The following is an 18,679-nucleotide window of genomic DNA, read 5'->3' as shown; positions in this document are numbered from 1 at the left end:
TATTGGAACCCTGTGCTCTAGCTCCTGAGGGACAGGCAAACCCCTGGTCTTGAAAGGGCTGGGTTTCTGGTTTTCACCTTTGCGCAAAGGGTGAGGATCTGAGGGGATCATTTTTAAGAAGTTTTGGAAGATTTTGGAGACCAGTATTTGCAGTAAGGCAGGTCATCCCTGACAGCAGGAGGAGCATAGCTTTCCAGTTTTTATCCCTTGGCATGTAGTTCTTATAGGGCACATTTTCTTCCCTTTTGCTTAAGAGTGGACTAATTTTGTTCTTTTTCCACCCACTTCCTGTATTTGTATGTGTTGGGGTGACATTCCATTCCATAGACTTCCTTCTGTCACTTCCATCGTCTGGTTTAAATGCTTGACTGCAATTATATTCTAAGTTTCTCACTTAGGATCCTTTTACCTGCCACAGACAGATGTAACCTACGTAGGTAAATATAACATGCATATCCTCTGAAAATAGACAAAGTGATATCATACAAATCAGAGGTGATAAAGAACAAATTCTCCTGGTTATACTTTATTTTATAACATATTTGCATATCTTCAATATTTATCGCGAATGGACCATGTACAGATCACACTTTTGCAATTGTTAACACATTAAGACAATGTTTACATCCTAAATTTTAAATATCATACCCACTAACATACCGACTCATGCTTGACCCCCATTCATACCACACCTCATGCATACATATCCTACCATATAAACATAACCCCACATAATTAAAACGTACACAGGTAAAAACCACTGTACTTTCTTCAAAATACAATATTTTATGTAATTTGAATGAAAATTCACTTCCCCCTACGAGAGCCTCGTTTCGCCTTGTACCACATGGCTTCCTCAGGGAAATTCAATATGCTGTCCCACTCTCGACTATCACCCCGTATTCTATTCTTGAATTTCGTTTCTTCACGTAACTACTGCAGTCAGCTGTATCTCATTACTTCAGATGTCTGAAGCGGTCCATATCGCAAAGTCCCATCTATAATATAACTATCAGTAATCAATTCCCATTTTAACTCCTTCTAAACTCCAAAAAACTTTATCCCACAATACTCTCATAAGAGCCAATTACGGCTCCTATACTCATATGATTTTCAACAAACAACCATATTACTGGTGCATATAATGTTAATGAATATACCAGTTATCATCTAAACTCACTTAAACTGCAACCAATTCACAAAATCACCCATTATCCACTTCTCCGATGACCGATTTCACTCCTTTACAACAGCAAGTCCACTTATCATTTCACAATGTCTGAGCCTCTCAAATCTGCAACACAAACACTCGCTATAATTTCTCATCAATATTAAACCTTCAGTTTCCCCTTCTATCGATAAATACTCATACAGCCACTTACTATTTCAACATCATTCACTCAACTTCACCGTAATTTCTCTCCTCAAAGCTGTTACACCGATCATTTTCTCAGGATGTTGAACACGTCCACAGCACTTGGGCATGTGGAAGCCTCTCTGACACATAACCCAATTTAAATATCCTTTCTCCAATTACAAAAACGAACTAACCCCTACGTCACCTAGCCTTACATCCGGGTTTTTTAGAATTTCAACAAACTTTATACAAGACCCTGTATACCTTCAGTATACAACTAAGTTGTCTCAATAGATCCATCTTTCTCTATTCTTTTCTTAGTTATTCTTTACCTACATAACGTCACCACCTGCAGGAGTGACATAGGACAGGAGGATGGGAACAATAGCAGATTATCTGGTGAGGCTGGGTAGAGTCTCTGGAGCCGGGTGCAGGATGATAAGAGTCTCTAGTGCTGGGCGCTGGCTGAGAGGTGTCTCTGGAGCTGGGCGCTGGCTGAGAGGTGTCTCTGGTGCTGTGAGCATGGGGGAAAGGGTGAACTTCAGGAAACACTGGAACAGCATGTGGGTACACGTGGATGTGAATGCAGGTAAGAGTGGTCTGTTATACTGGAACTGAGTGTAGGAATGGGTGGAATCAGGATAGCGTGCAGGTAAGCATGAGACTGGATTCAGGTAAGTGTGAGCTGGATGAGGGGAACCAGGGCAAGTAAGACAGACAATGACAGGACTAGACAAACAAGGACAAGGTCTACACTGAACATGAAACCACCAATGCCGAAGGCAGCAAGGCAAGGAAGTCCAAGGAGACAGGGGGAGCAGAAGAGTAATAGGGCAGCAATAGAAAGGGATTCGGGGACAAGAAGGCAGGCAAGGCTAAATGCCTACAGAGCAAGATCAGCAGAAGCCCGAAGGTGCAGAAGGCTAAAGCAGGGAGCCCAAAGGAACTCGATGCCGAAGCACCAAGGCACGGGCTAGGCAGGGTTAAATAGGGAGTTCTGGACATGGAGAAGATAGGCAAGGAAGACTGGGCCAGCCAGGGGAGTGTGCTCATGGGGGGGCCTCTGGTGGTGAGGAGGCTGCACAGCAGCCATAGTCGTAACAGAGGGTAATATGATATAAGGCAGGTGGCCAACTGTCATCTTGTGAGCCACATATAACTTTTTCAATTTCTAATTTTGGCTTCTGAGCACTGCAGAAATCTGGCACCAGTCCTCCAACAACCCCTTGATGCGTGCTGGCCTACTGTCTGCCTCCTGGTGATCCTCCCCCTTCTGAGCAGCTAGCGCTATAATGTCTGCCAGCTGCTGGCTATTCGGAAAGGAGAGGATCACTATTTGAGAAAGTCACAAGGCTGTTATGGCCACTACTGCTGCATGAGAGGGTTGTCACTAGTGCTGCCACTCCTGAATGCTGCTGGTCTTATGGACCAAAGTCCTCCAGTGTCTCCTGCTGCTGCCACACTAAGGAGGTTAGGACATGTGCTACACAGATGGTAGGGGAGAGAGAATGAGAAAGGGTAGTGGGGAGCAAGGGGGGCCAAGTGAGAAGCGGGAGGGTAGAGGAGCTCATGATGGTGAGTGTAGGGGGGGTGGTGGGAGAGACAGAGATAGGGAAGACTGGATTCATTTTCCTTGTCAGAGCACAACATCTCCTTCCCTTCCCTGCTGATCCCATCTCCTGATATCATCACCATCCCTTCCTGCCTTTCCCTCTACCTCTTGGCATCACTACCTTTAATTCACTCTCTCTCTAACATGATCATCTTCCCTCCCTCAAACTCAAACCGTAGTATCACCACCCTCCTTTGCCTTCCTTTCCCACCAACCTTTTGCCATCTTCCTTTCCCTCCAACCTTTTGCCATCTCTCACTGCCCGCATCACTATCTTCCCTTCACTCTCTCCTACCCTCTGGCATTATCACCTTCCCTTCCCCCTTTTCTCTAACCCCTTGGTATTACCACCGTCCATTCCCTCCCTCCCTCCTCTCCCACTTTAGCTCCTCAAAGGTGAGACCGTCTGTCTCCATCTGTGCATTCTGGTTTCATGGTTCATGATGTGTGAAAGGTTGACTAACCCTGATGTAAGTGATCACGTTAAGCTGGTTCCATATGGTTCTGTAGAATGTAGGATCAGACCAAATGCTTTTAAAATAGCAAGAGGTGTGATATTTTGTTTAGAAAGTGGCCAAACAGGTGGATAAATTGACGGCAAAAGAAAGATTCTTGGCTACATAGGGAGAGGAATGATCAGCATAAAAAGGGAGGTGATATTGCCCCTGTATAAATCCCTGGTGAGACCTCATTTGGAGTATTGTGTACAGTTCTGGAGACCGCACCTTCAAAAGGATATAAACAGGATGGAGTTGGTCCAGAGGATGACTACTAAAATGGTCAGTGGTCTTTGTTCTAAAGCATTTGAGGACAAACTTAAGGATCTAAACATATATATCCTAGAGGAAAGGCAAGATAGGGGACATATGATAAAGACATTCAAATATCTCAAAGGTTTCCAAGCACAGGAGGTAAACCTCTTGCAATGGAAAGGAGGCTCTAGAACAAGGGGGTCACAGGATGAGGGTGAAAAGGAGTAATCTTAGGAAATATTTCCTTACAGAGAGGGTGATGGATGCATAGAACGGTCTCCTAGTGGAGGTGATGGAGTCAAAAACAGTATCTGAAGAAAGCATGGGATAAATACAGGGGATCTCTAATGGAGTGATGGGAATTATAAAGTTGAATTAATTGGGTGGATGGGCAGACTAGATGGGTCTTTTTCTCCATCATGTTTCTATGTTTTTAAAAGTAGCTTTGACCATCCAAAACTTTAAATGCTGATTTTTAGTACAGAAAGGTTTTTAAAGATTTTCTTCTGATGGCATGTGGTCAAGGCCGGCGGAAGCACTAGGCGAACTAGGCGGTCGCCTAGGGCGCCAGCTTCCCGGGGGCGGCACTGCCCCGGTAAAATTAAGAGAGCCGCACTCAGCTGCTGCCCCGGTAAAATGAAAAGAGCTGCATTAAGCCGCCACCCCCCCGATAAAAATAAAAGAGCCGCTGCTGGCAGCCCGCCCCAAAAGACCCATCTGACCTCCCCCAGCAGTTCGCGTGCTCCCGGTCTCTCCCGCTGCTCTTTCTTCCCTGCTGCCGTTGCCGCTGGGCTATCAGCACGTTCAAGCCCAGCGGGAACGGCAGCAGTGCAAAAAAAAAAAAAAAAGCTGTGGCATCCGCGGCTGCCCTTTTCTTCCTCCCGCCCCCCCCTGACCCAGAACAGGAAGTGATGCGCGGGAAGGAGAAAGAGCGGTGCCGCATGAAAAAAATAGCGGCAACAGCAGCATCGGCCCCCGAGCAATTGAAGCAGCCGGTAATCGGGAAAGGAGTCAGCAGCATGAGCCTCCCGCGGCCGATGGGATTCTTCCTTTTTGGCCTGCGGGGGCTGGAGGAGGAGGCTGTTGCAGCTACCATTTGTGCTGGGGGGGGGGGGGGAAGTGAGTGAGAGAAAGAGAGAGAAGCAGCCAGCCTGCCTGTGTGTGATTGAGAGCCTGTGTGTAAGTGAGAGAATGTATTTGATCGAGAGCATGTGTGTGTGATTGAAACTGGTCAGAGAGCTGATGTATGTGTATATGTGAGAGACAATGAAAGTGACTGCTCATGGAGATGACTGATGTGTGAGAGTGTGAGACAGTCAGGGATGTGACTGGTGTGTGTGTGTGTGTGAAAGAGAGAAAAAGCATGGAAGTGAGAACTCTGGGTATGTGAGAAAGCATGGGAGTAAGAAGCCTGGTGTTGTGGGGGTGTATGTGAAAGAAAGCATTGGAGTGAGAAGCCTGATTATGTGAGAGAGAGCATGGGAGTGGGAAGCCTGTGTGTGTGTGCATGTATGAGAGAGAGACTGGTTGGTAAGGTGACGGTGTGACTGGTGTGTATGTGAATGTGAGAGAGAGAGAATGTGATTCAGGGAATGAGAAGCCTGTGCACCTGGAGAGCGAGCATGGAAATGAGAGAGAGACTGGTGTATGTGTGTGTGTGTGTGTGTGTGTAACAGAGAGAAAGTGATTATGGGAATGAGAAGTCTGTGCATGTGAAGAGAGTGAGCATGGGAGTGAGAACCTGGGTGTGTGTGAGACACAGCATGGGAGGGAGAAGCCTGTATATGTTAGACAGAACAGGTGACTGGTGTGTGTTTGTGTGTATGTGAGAGAGAGAAAGAAAGTGATTATGGGAATGAGAAGCCTGTGCATGTGAAGAGTGAGCATGGGAGTGAGAAAGCTGGGAGTGTGTGAGATACAGCATGGGAGTGAGAAGCCTGTATATCTGAAAGGGAACATGGGAGTGGGAAGCCTGTGTGTGTGTATGCATGAGAGAGATCAGGTGACTGGTGTGTGTGTTTGTGTATGTGTGTGAGAGAAAGAAAGTGATTATGGGAATGAGAAGCCTGTGCATGTGGAGAGAACAAGCATGAGAGTGAGAGACTGGTGAGTGTGTGTGAGAAAGAGAAAGTGATTATGAGAGTGAGAAGCCCATATATGTAAGTGGAACACGGGAGTGGGAAGCCTGTGTGTGTGTGTATGGCATGAGAGAAACTGTTCAGGAAGGTGACTGGTGTGTTTGTCAAAGACTGTTTGGGAGATGATTGGTGTGTGAGAGACAGAAACTGGTCATGGGGGCATGACTGATATGGTGTGTGTGTGAGAGACATGGGCCTTAAGGAAGAGGACCATGAGTATAGAGCTTAGCCACTACTGCTGCTTCTGGTGTGTACTACGGCCTGCATGGAAGAGGAATAAGAGAGCTGCTGGAGGGGGTAAGTAAAGATGGCTTTTTAAGTTTATTTTTCTTGATTGACTGCCATTTTAATTATTTAATATTATGTGATGTGTCTGCTTTTTTTGTTTGAGCAACAAGTATAGCTTTGGTTTATGTTTATTTAATTTATTTTTATTTATTTATTTATAAAAGTTTCTATACCGTCGATAAGACAAATCATCTCAATGGTTTACATGGCATAAAAATGTCAAATAAGTGTTCTGTTATAAATACAGACTTCGTTATTTTCATTAATGCACAATGTAAGTTAATTGTGTATGGAGGCGGGGGGGGGGGGGGGGGGCGGCATAGCTGACGTTTCGCCTAGGGCACCTAATACCCTTGCACCAGCCCTGCATGTGGTACAGTAAAATGCAGGGGTTGCTAAGGATAGGTTCCCAGTTCTGTCAAGAGAGGAAAAGAAGTGTCAAAATTCCTCCTATTGACTGTAATGAGAGCTGCTCAATTGTGCCAGTGCTCTGATCCGGAGTAAACATATTTAAGTTTGCGGGCTCCGGAAAGCAAGTAAAACGTGCTCTTGTGTGTGGATGAATAAGCATTTATGAATTGGTTTGGGGGTGGAATGGAAGATTTGCTCTTATCTGTGCCCTTTTCCTCCACTACTAACTTCCGACTCCTTGCTTTCCAACTTGCTGCCCTGTATGTTTGGAATAGACTTCCCGAGTCAGTGCGTCATGCTCTCTCTCTGACTGTATTCAAATGTAGTCTAAAAACTCACCTTTTTGAGATTGCTTTCAAATTTCACCTTTTTGAGGTTGCTTTTAAATCGTAACCATTTCTCTACATTAAATCCACTTCTCGTAGACTCTTGTTTGTCTTGACTATACGGTAAGCTCCATGGAGCAGGGACTATCTTATGCGTATCTGTACAGTGCTTCATATGTCTAGAAGGACTTTAGAAATGAGCGATAATAGTAATATTATCAGGAACAGCTTTTGTGGAGGGTCTATGATAGTTCCTCCTCTTGTGCACCCTGAATATAATTTTTTTTCAGGCTGTGATGAATATCTTTTTGACCTTCCTGAATATCTTCTGAATAGCCCCTTTCACAACCATTGCTATTTGCCAAAACCCAAACATCTGGAGATATTCATGCATCAGAGTCCAAAAATGCAGCTCTATCTGAGCAGCTGTCTGCTTGCTAAATTCTGCATGACTTTAACTCAAGGTCATGACAAAAGCAGCCAAAAAACATAAAAGATAATGAGGGACTAAGAAGCCTTTGCTTAGGCAGCTGGATTTTTAAATCAGACCTCCAATGGAGGGTCCCAAGTGCTACTATAATAAAAGTAACTTATTTATAGATGGGTAGGTTGATGCATAGGAAGGTAAAGGATCCTATCCAGGGTAACAGTCAGCGGCAGAACTGTGTCTTGAGTTCAAAGCTGAAAATTCCTCTGGATTTGAAGTTTATTGCTCTTTCCAAGACATTGCACTCTTTTACTCTACAGAAAATGTAGTAGGCTATTTTTATTCTCAGCAGTTTCTTTGTACTTCCTTGAACTTCCATCTCAGATGGAACCAGGGCTTCGAACTCATGCTATAAGCTTTCATTTGGAGCTACCTGGGGATTATATCCTTTCTCAGCTTGCTTTAGTCTAGCCTTTGCAGGAACAATCCTTGACCAGGGGCCATAAACCAGGACTTTTCCAAGAACCCTGCAATCAAGGGCCATAAATTTATTTATTTATTTATTTTTAGATTTTTATATACCGGTGTTCCTATATGAAATAAAGATCACATCGGTTTACATTGAAACAGAACATGAAAATTGCCAAAAGGCATTACATAGAACAAGGTTATGAAACTTGGAACAGTGTACATAAGTTCAAATTTAACAATAACGTTGTAACATTGATGACCAAAAGATAAAGGAGAAAAAAAAAAAAAAAAAGACTTAAACAATTAAGTTGACAGGTCTTATTGAGCATAAAAATTATAACGTATAAGTGAGAAAGTCTCAAGTGTCCTGCAGCAAGAGATAGATACCGAAGTAGGTAGTGGTATGGAAAATGGGGGTTTGTGAAGAAGATATGTTCTTGCTGGTTGGAGGGGAAAAAATGATGATCATGGTCCTGGAAAAGCTTGGCTAAAGAGCCAGGTTTTAAGTTTTTTTTTGAATGAAGAGTGGCAGAACTCAAGCCGAATGTCTGGTGGGAGCGCATTCCATTGAATGGGGCCTGCTGTAGATATGGCACGTTTATGATGCGAGGATTTTGTTGAAGGTACATAGAGTGTGCCTTTATATGCTCCTCTGATGGGTCTAGAGGAGGAGTGAGGGCGTAGTTGGTTACATAATTGAAGAGGAGAGATATTGTGAATGGATTTATGAATTACGGTGAGTACTTTATATAGGATCCTTTGCTTTATAGGCAGCCAGTGGAGGAGCTTGAGAATGGGGGTGATGTGATCTCTTTTATTCGTATTGGTAAGGATTCTGGCTGCAGAGTTCTGTAGCATTTGGAGGGGTTTGATGGATGAATATGGAAGGCCAAAGAGAAGCGAATTGCAATAGTCGACTTTTGATAGAATAATGGCTTGTAGGACCATCCGAAAATCGTTGAAATAAAGAAGAGGCTTCAATTTTTTTAAGACTTGTAACTTATAAAAACAGTCTTTGGTGGTTGTGCTTATGAATTTTTTAAAATTGAGCTGATTGTCTAGCATGATACCTAGATCTCGAACATGTGGTGAGTGATTTAATATGGGAGTGGATGAGTTGAGTAGGTCAGCTGGGTTTAGAAGTTTGATGTTGATGTCTTGATTGATGATTAGGATCTCAGTTTTGTTGTTGTTAAGAATGAGGCAAAGGCTGGAGAGAAGATGATTGATCTGTTGCAAACAATTGTTCCAGTGAGCCAAGGTTTTTTGTAAGGATTCTGAGATTGGGATGAGTATCTGGATGTCATCTGCGTAGAGATAGTGAGTTAGGTTTAGTTTAGTAAGTAGATGACATAGAGGTAAGAGGTAAATGTTGAAGAGGGTAGGGGAAAGGGAGGAACCCTGAGGGACCCCCCGGTTGGAAGGGATCGGTTGTGATTCTTTGTTGTTAATCTTTACTTTGAATTGTCTATTTGCTAGGAAGGATTTGAACCAGCTGAAGACTGTTCCTTTAATGCCTATATCTGCCAGACATTTTAATAGAGATGAATGGTTGACAGTGTCAAAGGCTGCAGAGAGATCTAGTAGTATCAAAAGATGTGGTTGTTTTTTGTCCATATTAGATAGAATAGAATCGGTAAGAGAGATAAGGAGAGATTCAGTGCTTAACGATTTCCGAAAGCCATACTGGGAAGATACAAGAATGTTGTTTTCTTCCAAATATTCAGATAGTTGTTTATTGACTATCTTTTCCATAATTTTGGCGATCAATGGCAGATTAGCTATTGGGCGGAAGTTAGCTGGATCTGTGGTTGGAAGGTTAGGTTTTTTAAGTAGAGGTTTGAGAATGGCTAATTTAAGTTGGTCAGGAACTAGACCCTGGGAGAGAGAGCAGTTAATGATGTCTGCAATTGGTTTTGATATGGAGTTTCTTATTGCGATGAGAAGGTTAGTAGGAATTGTGTCTAAGGGATGAGATGACGGTTTCATTTTTTTAAGTATGTTTTCTATCTCAAGTGCTGAAGTGGTCTCGAAAGTTTCCAGCGTTGTATTTAGTTGAGGTGAGGTAATGTGAGGGAAAGGGGGATATGAAAAAAAAATCTCACCACTAGTGTCACTAATGTGCAATGATTCTGATTCCCTTCCCTTTTCTATCCCCTAGGACCTGTGAATGCCTCCTCCTATGACTTCCCTACCTTACTTCCATCTTAAATTCTATTTGCTGCATGCACAAATCAGCCCCTGTATTTCTTATAGAATAAATAAAATACTTAAAAAAAAAGATACATTTCCAGCCTTGGTGAAGAATCTAGGAAATACAACTTAGCGAATGTGTGAGGTCAGTATTCAACAAGCTGACTAGCGCCAGTATAGCCAGCTAAATATGAATGGTCCAAAAGAGCAGAAATTTTCAGACATCAAGAACTTATTAAGCTAAGTCTAAATATCTGGCTAGAAATATAGACAACTAACTTTATATATGAATGTTGCCATATCTAGTCACCTAATGATTTACAAAGCCCTTGAATTATAAGAGCTTATCCGCATGATAACCATTTTCTTTTGGTATCGTATGAAGGTTGACTAGCTTATCAATAGAGAAATTCCATCTAGCAAGTCTTATATATAATGGAATAGAGAATTGCATTAGTGTAAGTGACTGGTTATTAATGTGTATATCATGGTAGGTAGGATATGTTTATAGAAATAATTGTGAAGTTGGCAAATCGGGTTCAGATGCATAAAGTTTGAAAATAAACAAAATCACTATTGCAAAGAGCCCATGTGAAAGCGCCAGTGAAAATAAACAAAAAAAAAACAAAAACACAATTGAAAAATAACAACCAGGGTGAAAAAACAGGTAATTCTGCTAGCAATAAATATAATATGGCAGAACTGTTTGTTGTCTTACAAGTGGTTTGTGTAGGAAAATGCATTCTTAGCTATCAGGCTTACCAGTATCCACATATTGCTGAGTCTGCAAACTATCTTTAATTTAAAAATCAAGAACAATAACAGAACATTTTTAATTTAAAAAAAATTGTTCTTTTTTTCTTAGTCAGTGTTTTGGAGCAAGACGAATGATCTGGTTCATAAGTATGCAAAGGTCTCTCCAGATGTTTTCACCCTGGAAAACACAATGTTAGGCTATTTAGCTGATGGCCTCTCTTGGTGTGGCAAGCTTTCTAGTCCAGGTAAGAATTTATTATTCTTTTTGACATATTTCATGAGCCACATTATAAAGTTAACCTTTAGTGGAAAAATAAGTGCTTATTAAAATGAGAATATCATAAACAATTATCTTTTTTAGTCATGTTTTGTGACCCTAATTAACCTGAAATAAGGTGGTACAATCCAGCTACTAAAACATCTCAACTGACATCATTTTATTTATTTATTTTATTTAAAAACTCTTCTATACCGTTGTTAAGTTAGATAACCATCACAACGGTTTACAGAAAGGCACGATAAAGAAAATTATAAGTGGTATAGATTACAAATTAAACATGTGCCATCAAAGTACCATAACATATTTTAGTACGATAAGCTATGTGTTTAAGTTAAGCCTATATGTTGGTTAGGAAACTGTTAAGCGGTTCAAATCTAACATTAATATGCATTTGTAGGTTAAAAACAACAACTGCTTGCTTGGTGCATCCTTATCTATCAACTGTTTTTCTCCTTCTCTTTGTCTTTATAAAAAGCTTGTTTAAAGCGCCAGGTTTTCAGGCTAGTTTTGAATATTTTCAAATTTCTCTGCAGCCTTATTTCGAGTGGCATGGTGTTCCATAGCACAGGACCAGCCACTCTTTCTCTTACTTGAGTGAGGCGTGCTGATTTAACCGAGGGGACAGTTAGTAGAGCCTTATTAGCAGATCTCAGGTTTCTGTGCGGGGCATGTACGCGCAGTGCTGTGTTTAGCCAGTCGGCTTTTTCGTCGTGGATTAGTTTATGAATTATACACAGTGCCTTATATTGTATTCTTTGTTCAATTGGAAGCCAGTGTAGTTCAGCAAGTGTTCCTGTAATGTGGTCACTTTTTTTTGCAGTCAAAATTCTAGCAGCAGAATTTTGCAATATTTGTAGTGGTCTAATTGTAGATTGAGGTAGCCCTAATAGCAGGGAGTTACAATAGTCTGTGCTTGTGAATATCATTGCCTGTAGAACTGTGCGAAAATTGTTTAGCATTAGCAGGGGTTTCAGTCTTCTCAGGGTCATTAGTTTGACGTAGCATTCTTTTATTTTCTGTGAAATGTGTTGTTTCATGTTTAGCTCAGGGTCAGTTATTACCCCTAGATTCCATACATTTATTGCTAACTCCACGGCTTGATTATTTTTGATTGTGAATGTAGGTTGTATAGGGTGTATGTTTTTTCGTTCAAGGTGTAAGAATTCAGTTTTGTCGATGTTTATTACCAGTTCCATTTGGTGTAGGAGCTGTTTGATTATTTCAAGATACATATTGGCTAGTTTCATTGTTTCTTCAGTGGTGTTTACGATGGGTAATAGTAGTTGTATATCGTCTGCGTATACGTAATGTATGATTCCAAGTCCTGCTAGTAGGTGACATATTGGAAGTAAGTAAATATTAAAGAGTGTTGCAGATAGGGCTGATCCCTGTGGGACTCCTGTTTGTAGTTTGACTTTATCTGAAAGTGTGTTTTTGATTTGTACTTGGAAATATCTATTGTTTAAGTATGACTCAAACCAGTTTATTGTTTTGTTATTGAGTCCTATTTCTTTTAGTCTATTGATTAGTATTTTGTAATTTACAGTGTCAAATGCACTGTAATTTACAGTGTCAAATGCTGCGGAGAGATCCAATAGAATCAGAATGTAGTGTGTTCCTGTATCGAAGCCTCTTAAGATATTATCTGATAGAGCTAATAATAAAGTCTCTGTACTGTAGTTTTTGCGGAATCCATGTTGTGCTGGATATAAAATGTTGTTACTTTCAAGGTGGTTTGACAGTTGTTTTTGTACTGTTTTTTCAATTAGTTTGGCTATTAGGGGTAAGTTGGAGACTGGTCTATAGTTGCTAAGATTTAGGGGGTCCAGGTTCTTTTTCTTAATGATAGGTTTGATTATAGCTCCTTTCAAGGTATCCGGCATTAATCCTTCATCTAGGGAGAGGTTGATGATTTTAGTTAATGTTGGGGCTACTGTGTTGGCTAGTTTTTTAAATTCCGTAATGGGTATGGTGTCAATTACGTGGGGAGCAGGATTCAGTTTTTTTTTATCATGTTTTCGACTTCAATGTGTGATATCTCATCAAAATCTGACCAGTTGCTGATGTCCCTAGTGGGCATCTTAATTTCTTGTTTTGTTGTGTTAGGGATTTTTTTTCTTAGGTTCTCAATTTTATCTTTAAAGAATTGAGCTACCTCATTGCATTGGTTCTCTTGTAAAGTTAGGTGATTGTTTGTATTGTCGCTAGTTAGATTTTTTACTATGTTGAATAGGGTTAAAGCGTTATTTGCAAATTTTTCTATTTTGGTGTCTAAAATTGTTTTTTTGTAGTAGGCTAGTTGTTTCCTGTACTTTGTTAAATTCTCAGTTGTTTTGTTATTTTTCCATTCTTTTTCTTTCTTTCTAAGGATCCTTTTTACTTCTTTGATTTGTTTGCAATACCATGGATTATTTTGTTTTGGTTCTTTAATTTTTTGAGGGTTTAATTCATTTGCTAAAGTAGTGGTTCTGTTTATCCAGTCGGTTGTTGCGGTGTGGCTATTTGTGTAATTGATGTGTGTTAATTCTTCATGTAATTTGTCTTTTAGAATATCTGTGTTGAAAGGGGGACGGAATGTGAATTTAGCTGGTTCCATGTTTTGTTTCTTTATTGGGCCTATGTGTTTGATCTGAGAGTTAATGAGAAAGTGGTCAGACCATGGGATTTGTGTGTATTCGGTTTTTATGTTTTCTAGGAGGCCACTGTTAATGAAGGCTAGATCTAATGAGTGGCCCACTTTCTGTGTTGGTTTATCTGTGATAAGTTTGAAACTTAATGCAGTCATTATGTCAATTAGTGTTTGACAGGTATTTGATAGGGGGTGAACGTCCATGTGAAGATTAAAGTCACCTAATACTATGGTGGGTGTAGATGGGTTTAGATGAGTTGTAAAAAATTCTATTAGTGGGGAGATGTTTAGTTCGAGGAGACTGGGTGGGCAGAAGACCAGGCAGATTTCAAAATGGTTGGTGTCGAAAAAGGCAATTTCATGATTTGCTGGCGTTGTGATCGTGAGTAGTTTAGTTTTAAATATTTTTTCAATAATTAATATTAATCCGCCCCCTCTTTTATTTATTCTAGGGATCGAGAAGACCTCGTAGTTTTTGTTTTGTAGCTCTTTAAGACTGCATCTGAATTTTTCAGCCATGATTCTGTTATTGCTATAAAATTAGGTTTTGTGTCATATAGCAGGTCAGTGATGATGGGAATTTTTTTTGTCACTGTTTGTGCATTAACTAGAAGAAAAGAGATCATTAGTAGGCTGTTTAATTTGGTGCTGTTGGTACATTTTACTGGACTAGCTTATTTGTAATCGGATCGCTACTTTCTTTTTTACTGTGATGGTTTTTGTATTGTAGTCTCCTTGTGTTATTTGCATACTTACCATTTCCTGTGCATACTTGGATGGTAAATGTCAAGTTTATGGTTGTTGGTATGGTTCTGTTGCTGGGCAAGTGGTGGTCTTTGTCCATTAGGAACTCTCCTAGATACAGAACTATCAAGTGGTCCAGTTAAAGAAGAAGGACTTTTGGCCAATTACTGGTTTTGGCCTTGCATATGTGGTATTTGTAATCCCTACTTCTATAATTTTGAAATCAGTGCTTCAGGTACCTTAATGCACCAGGTTGGGGTAAAGCTACAGGAGTGTCCTGTAACTGGGGAAAGGTGCTGGAGGACAGAGGAAAGAGGCTGCTGTGGACTGAACCTACTCCCTGGATAGGTTCTTTCCGCCGTCTTCCCACCAAAATCCTATATGGCCCCCTTTCTACTGAAGGACAATTACCTCTATAGTAATTGGGCCTCCAACTTTCTTAAAGGGAAACCTCCCACACACAGCAGCAACCACTTCTCAATTTACCCAGACAAATGGATAGTGCAAATTTATTAGAAGGCATGCCATCTGGTGGTCATTCTGCATACCAGTACTTAAATTTCATTTAGCAGGCTAGTGACACTCTATAGCAGCATCCTGGGCTATCTCCCCCACCCAAGGTCTTTTTTTTTGTGATGGTTAAGGCTTCCTCTATAGGAGTAAAATAGTTTATAGGCTAACTCTGTGTTTCAGACCTGAGACAGAATCATATTTTCAGATGAGGAGTCAGAAATCTTTTCAATATTTAAGGACTATAGTTTTATAGAATTTTTTTTCCTTCCTGAGATGGGAGTTCTTCAACCCTTCATGTCTCATTTGTTTGGTTTCCCCTTTGTGTATTGAGTTTTGCTGGGTTTCTGCCTGCTGTAGGGGGTCAGTTTTAGTTTTGGTTTAACATCCAAAGTAGGGGTCCCTTCACTGGGATGGAACCCAAGATCAATTGTATCCTTGAGGTGAGATGACTTGCAGTCCACAGAAAGAAGGGGAGAGGAGTATTTGTGTACCCCCATAAGGGTTCATTTCAAGCTAGTGGGAGCACTGAGATGAGAGGATTACCTTGCTGGTGGGTGAAAACAATCGGTAAGTACTGCTTGGGGAAATTGTAGAACTTAAATGTTTTGGGGAGAAGTAAACTATTTGGGGTATATTCTTTAGTGTGTTTGTATGTCTGTATTTTATAGCTAGTCAGAAGGCAGACAAAAACCAGGAGTTTGTGTGTTCGTATTAAATAGCTAGCCAGAGAGCAGGCAAAAACCAGGAGTTTTTGATTGTATTAAATAGCTAGTCAGAGGGCAGGTAAAAACCTGAAGCAAGGACCTGTTCTCCAGGTGGTGCATTGTCCTCTTGCACCGAGAATGTGTCTCTCAGGGCTGCTGTCCAGGTGGGAAGGGTTAGGTTGGCCATCATAGCTGGTGATTCGATTATTAGGAATGTAGACAGCTGGGTGGCTGGTGGACATGAGGATTGCTTGGTTATATGCCTACCTGGTGCGAAGGTGGTGGACCTCACGCGTCACCTAGATAGTATTTTAGACAGTGGTGGGGAGGAGCTGGCTATCATGGTACATGTGGGTACCAATGACATAGGAAAATGTGGGAGGGAGGTTCTGGAAGCCAAATTTAGGCTCTTAGGTAGAAAGCTGAAATCCAGAACCTCCGCTTAACATTCTCTGAAATGCTCCCTGTTCCACATGCAAGTCCCCAGAGGCAGGTAGAACTCCGGAGTCTCAATGCATGAATGAGACGATGGTGCAAGGAAGAGGGATTCAGTTTTGCAAGGAACTGGGGAAGGGGAAATCTTTTCTGAAGAGATGGGCTCCACTTTAACCAGGGTGGAACCAGGCTGCTGGCACTAACCTTTAAAAAGGAAACAGAACAGCTTTTAAACTAAATCAAAGGGGAAAGCTGACAGTCGCTCAGCAGTGCAAGGTTCAGAGGGAGGTATTTTCAAAGGATACTAATGAAGCACTAGAGCTAGAGCATCCCAACAGAGAGGTTCCAATAATAAGAAAAGTAGTCCAAGTGCCTATAATTAAAGACTCACCTGAGCTAAAAGATTCCAGTTTATCTCCGTCAACTAAATAGCAGAATGTTAATACAAACAAAAAATACACTTAGAAATGTTTGTATGCTAATGCTAGAAGTCTAAGAAGTAAGATGGGAGAGTCAGAGTGTATATCAGTGAATAATGACATAGACTTAAGTGGCATCTCAGGGACAAGGTGGAAAGAGGATAACCAATGGGATTGTGCTATATCGGGGTTCAAATTATATTTCAATGATAGAGAGGAGCAACTTGGTGGCGGGGTGGGGCTTTATGTCTGGGATGGCATAGAGTCCAACAGGATAAAGATCTTGTAAGAGACTAAATGCACAATCAAATCTTTATGGGTAGAAATCCTTTGTGTTATGGGGAAGAGTATAGCGATAGGAGTAAAATACCATCCACCTGGCCAAAATGATGAGACAGACAGTGAAATACTAAGAGAAATTAGGGAAGGTAACCAAATTGGTAGTGTGGTAATAATGGGAGATTTCAATTACCCCAATATTGACCGGGTAAATGTATCATTGGGACATGCTAGAGAGATAAAGTTCCTGGATGGAATAAATGACAGTTTTATGGAGCAATTGGTTCAGGAACTGATGACAGAGGGAGCAATTTTCTAATTCTAATTCTCAGTGGAGCGCAGGATTTGGTGAGAGAGGTAACGGTGGTGGGGCCACTTGGCAATAGTGATCATAATATAATCAAATTTGAATGAATGACTGGAAGGAGGACAGTAAGTAAATCCATGGCTTTACCACTAAACTTTCAAAAGGGAAACTTTGATAAATTGAGTAAAATAGTTTATAAAAACCTGAAAGGTGCAGCAACATGGGTTAAGAGTGTGCATCAGGCGTGGACGTTGTTAAAAATACCATCTTAGAAACTCAGTCCAAATATATTCCACACATTAAGAAAGGTGGAAGGAAAGTCAAATGTTTACCAGCATGGCTAAAAAGTGAGGTGAAAGAGACTATTTTAGCCAAAAGATCTTTATTAAAAAATTGTAAGAAGGGTCCATCAGAAGAAATAGGATAAAGCATAAGCACTGGCAAGTTAAATGTAAGACATTGATAAGACAGGCTAAGAGAGAATTTGAAAAGAAGTTGGCCGAAGAGGCAAAAAATAATAATAAAAGCTTTTTAAAAATAAATCCTAAGCAGAAAGCCTGCGAGGGAGTCGGTTGGACGTTAGATGATTGAGAGGTTAAAGGGGCACTTAGGGAAGCTAAGGCCATCATGGAAAGACTAAATAAATTCTCTGCTTTGGTGTTTATGGAAAAATATGGTAGGGAGATACCCATTCCGGAGATGGCTTTCAAGTAATGATTCAGATGAACTGAACCAAATCATGGTGAACCTAGAAGATGTGGTAGGCCAGATTGACAAACTGAAGAGTAGTAAATCACCTGAACCAGACGGTGTACACCCCAGGGATCTGAAAGAACTAAAAAATGAAATTTTAGACCTATTTCAGTTAATTTTTACCTATCATTAAAATCATCCATTGTACCTGAAGACTGGAAGGTAGCCAATGTAACACCGATATTTAAGACCATAAGAAATTGCCATACTGGATCAGAACAAGGATCCATCAAGCCCAGCATCCTGTTTCAAACAGTGGCCAATCCAGGCTACAAGTATTTGGCAAGTACCCAAATACTAAGTAGATCCCATGCTACTGATGCCAGTAATAGCAGTGGCTATTCTCTAAGTCACCTTGATTAAGGGCAGTTAATGGACATATCCTCCAAGAACTTATTCCTACACTAACTTCATTAACTACATCCTCTTGCAACAAATTCTAGAGCTTAATTGCGCATTGAGTGAATTAGAATTATCTCCAATTAGTTTTAAATGTGCTACTTGCTAACTTCATAGAGTGCCTCCTAGTCCTTCTAATATCCGAAAGAGTAAATAACATTCACATTTACCTGTTTTAGACTTCTCATGATTTTAAAGACCTCTATCATATCCCCCCTGAACTGACTCTTCTTCATGCTGTACAGCCCTAACCTCTTTAGCCTTTCCTCATAGGGGAGCTGTTCCATCCTCTTTATCATTTTGGTTGCCCTTTTCTGTACCTTCTTCATCACAACTATATCTTTTTTGAGATGCGGTGATCAGAATTTTACAAGGTACTCAAGGTGTGCTATCACTATGGAGCGATACAAAGATATTATGACATTTTCCGTTTTATTCACCATTCCCTTCCTAATAATTCCTAATATTCTGTTTGTGTTTTTGAAT

At 40.8% G+C, this 18,679-nt stretch overlaps 1 protein-coding gene across 1 annotated transcript in view; it reads left to right on the top strand.

Annotated features, from left to right (window-relative positions):
• Positions 1–18,679, top strand: part of LOC115085097 (ADP-ribosyl cyclase/cyclic ADP-ribose hydrolase 1-like) — a 91,108-nt gene that overhangs the window by 40,473 nt on the left and 31,956 nt on the right. Inside the window, exon 3 of the mRNA XM_029590699.1 lies at positions 10,841–10,976. Coding sequence (XP_029446559.1) covers positions 10,841–10,976 — 136 coding nt within the window. The remainder of the gene's footprint in view (positions 1–10,840; positions 10,977–18,679) is intronic.

This window comes from Rhinatrema bivittatum, chromosome 1, assembly GCF_901001135.1.
Source record: "Rhinatrema bivittatum chromosome 1, aRhiBiv1.1, whole genome shotgun sequence".
Taxonomy (NCBI): domain Eukaryota; kingdom Metazoa; phylum Chordata; class Amphibia; order Gymnophiona; family Rhinatrematidae; genus Rhinatrema; species Rhinatrema bivittatum.
Note: the sequence above shows the minus strand (reverse complement) of the source record. Positions and strands in the feature narration are given on the sequence as shown.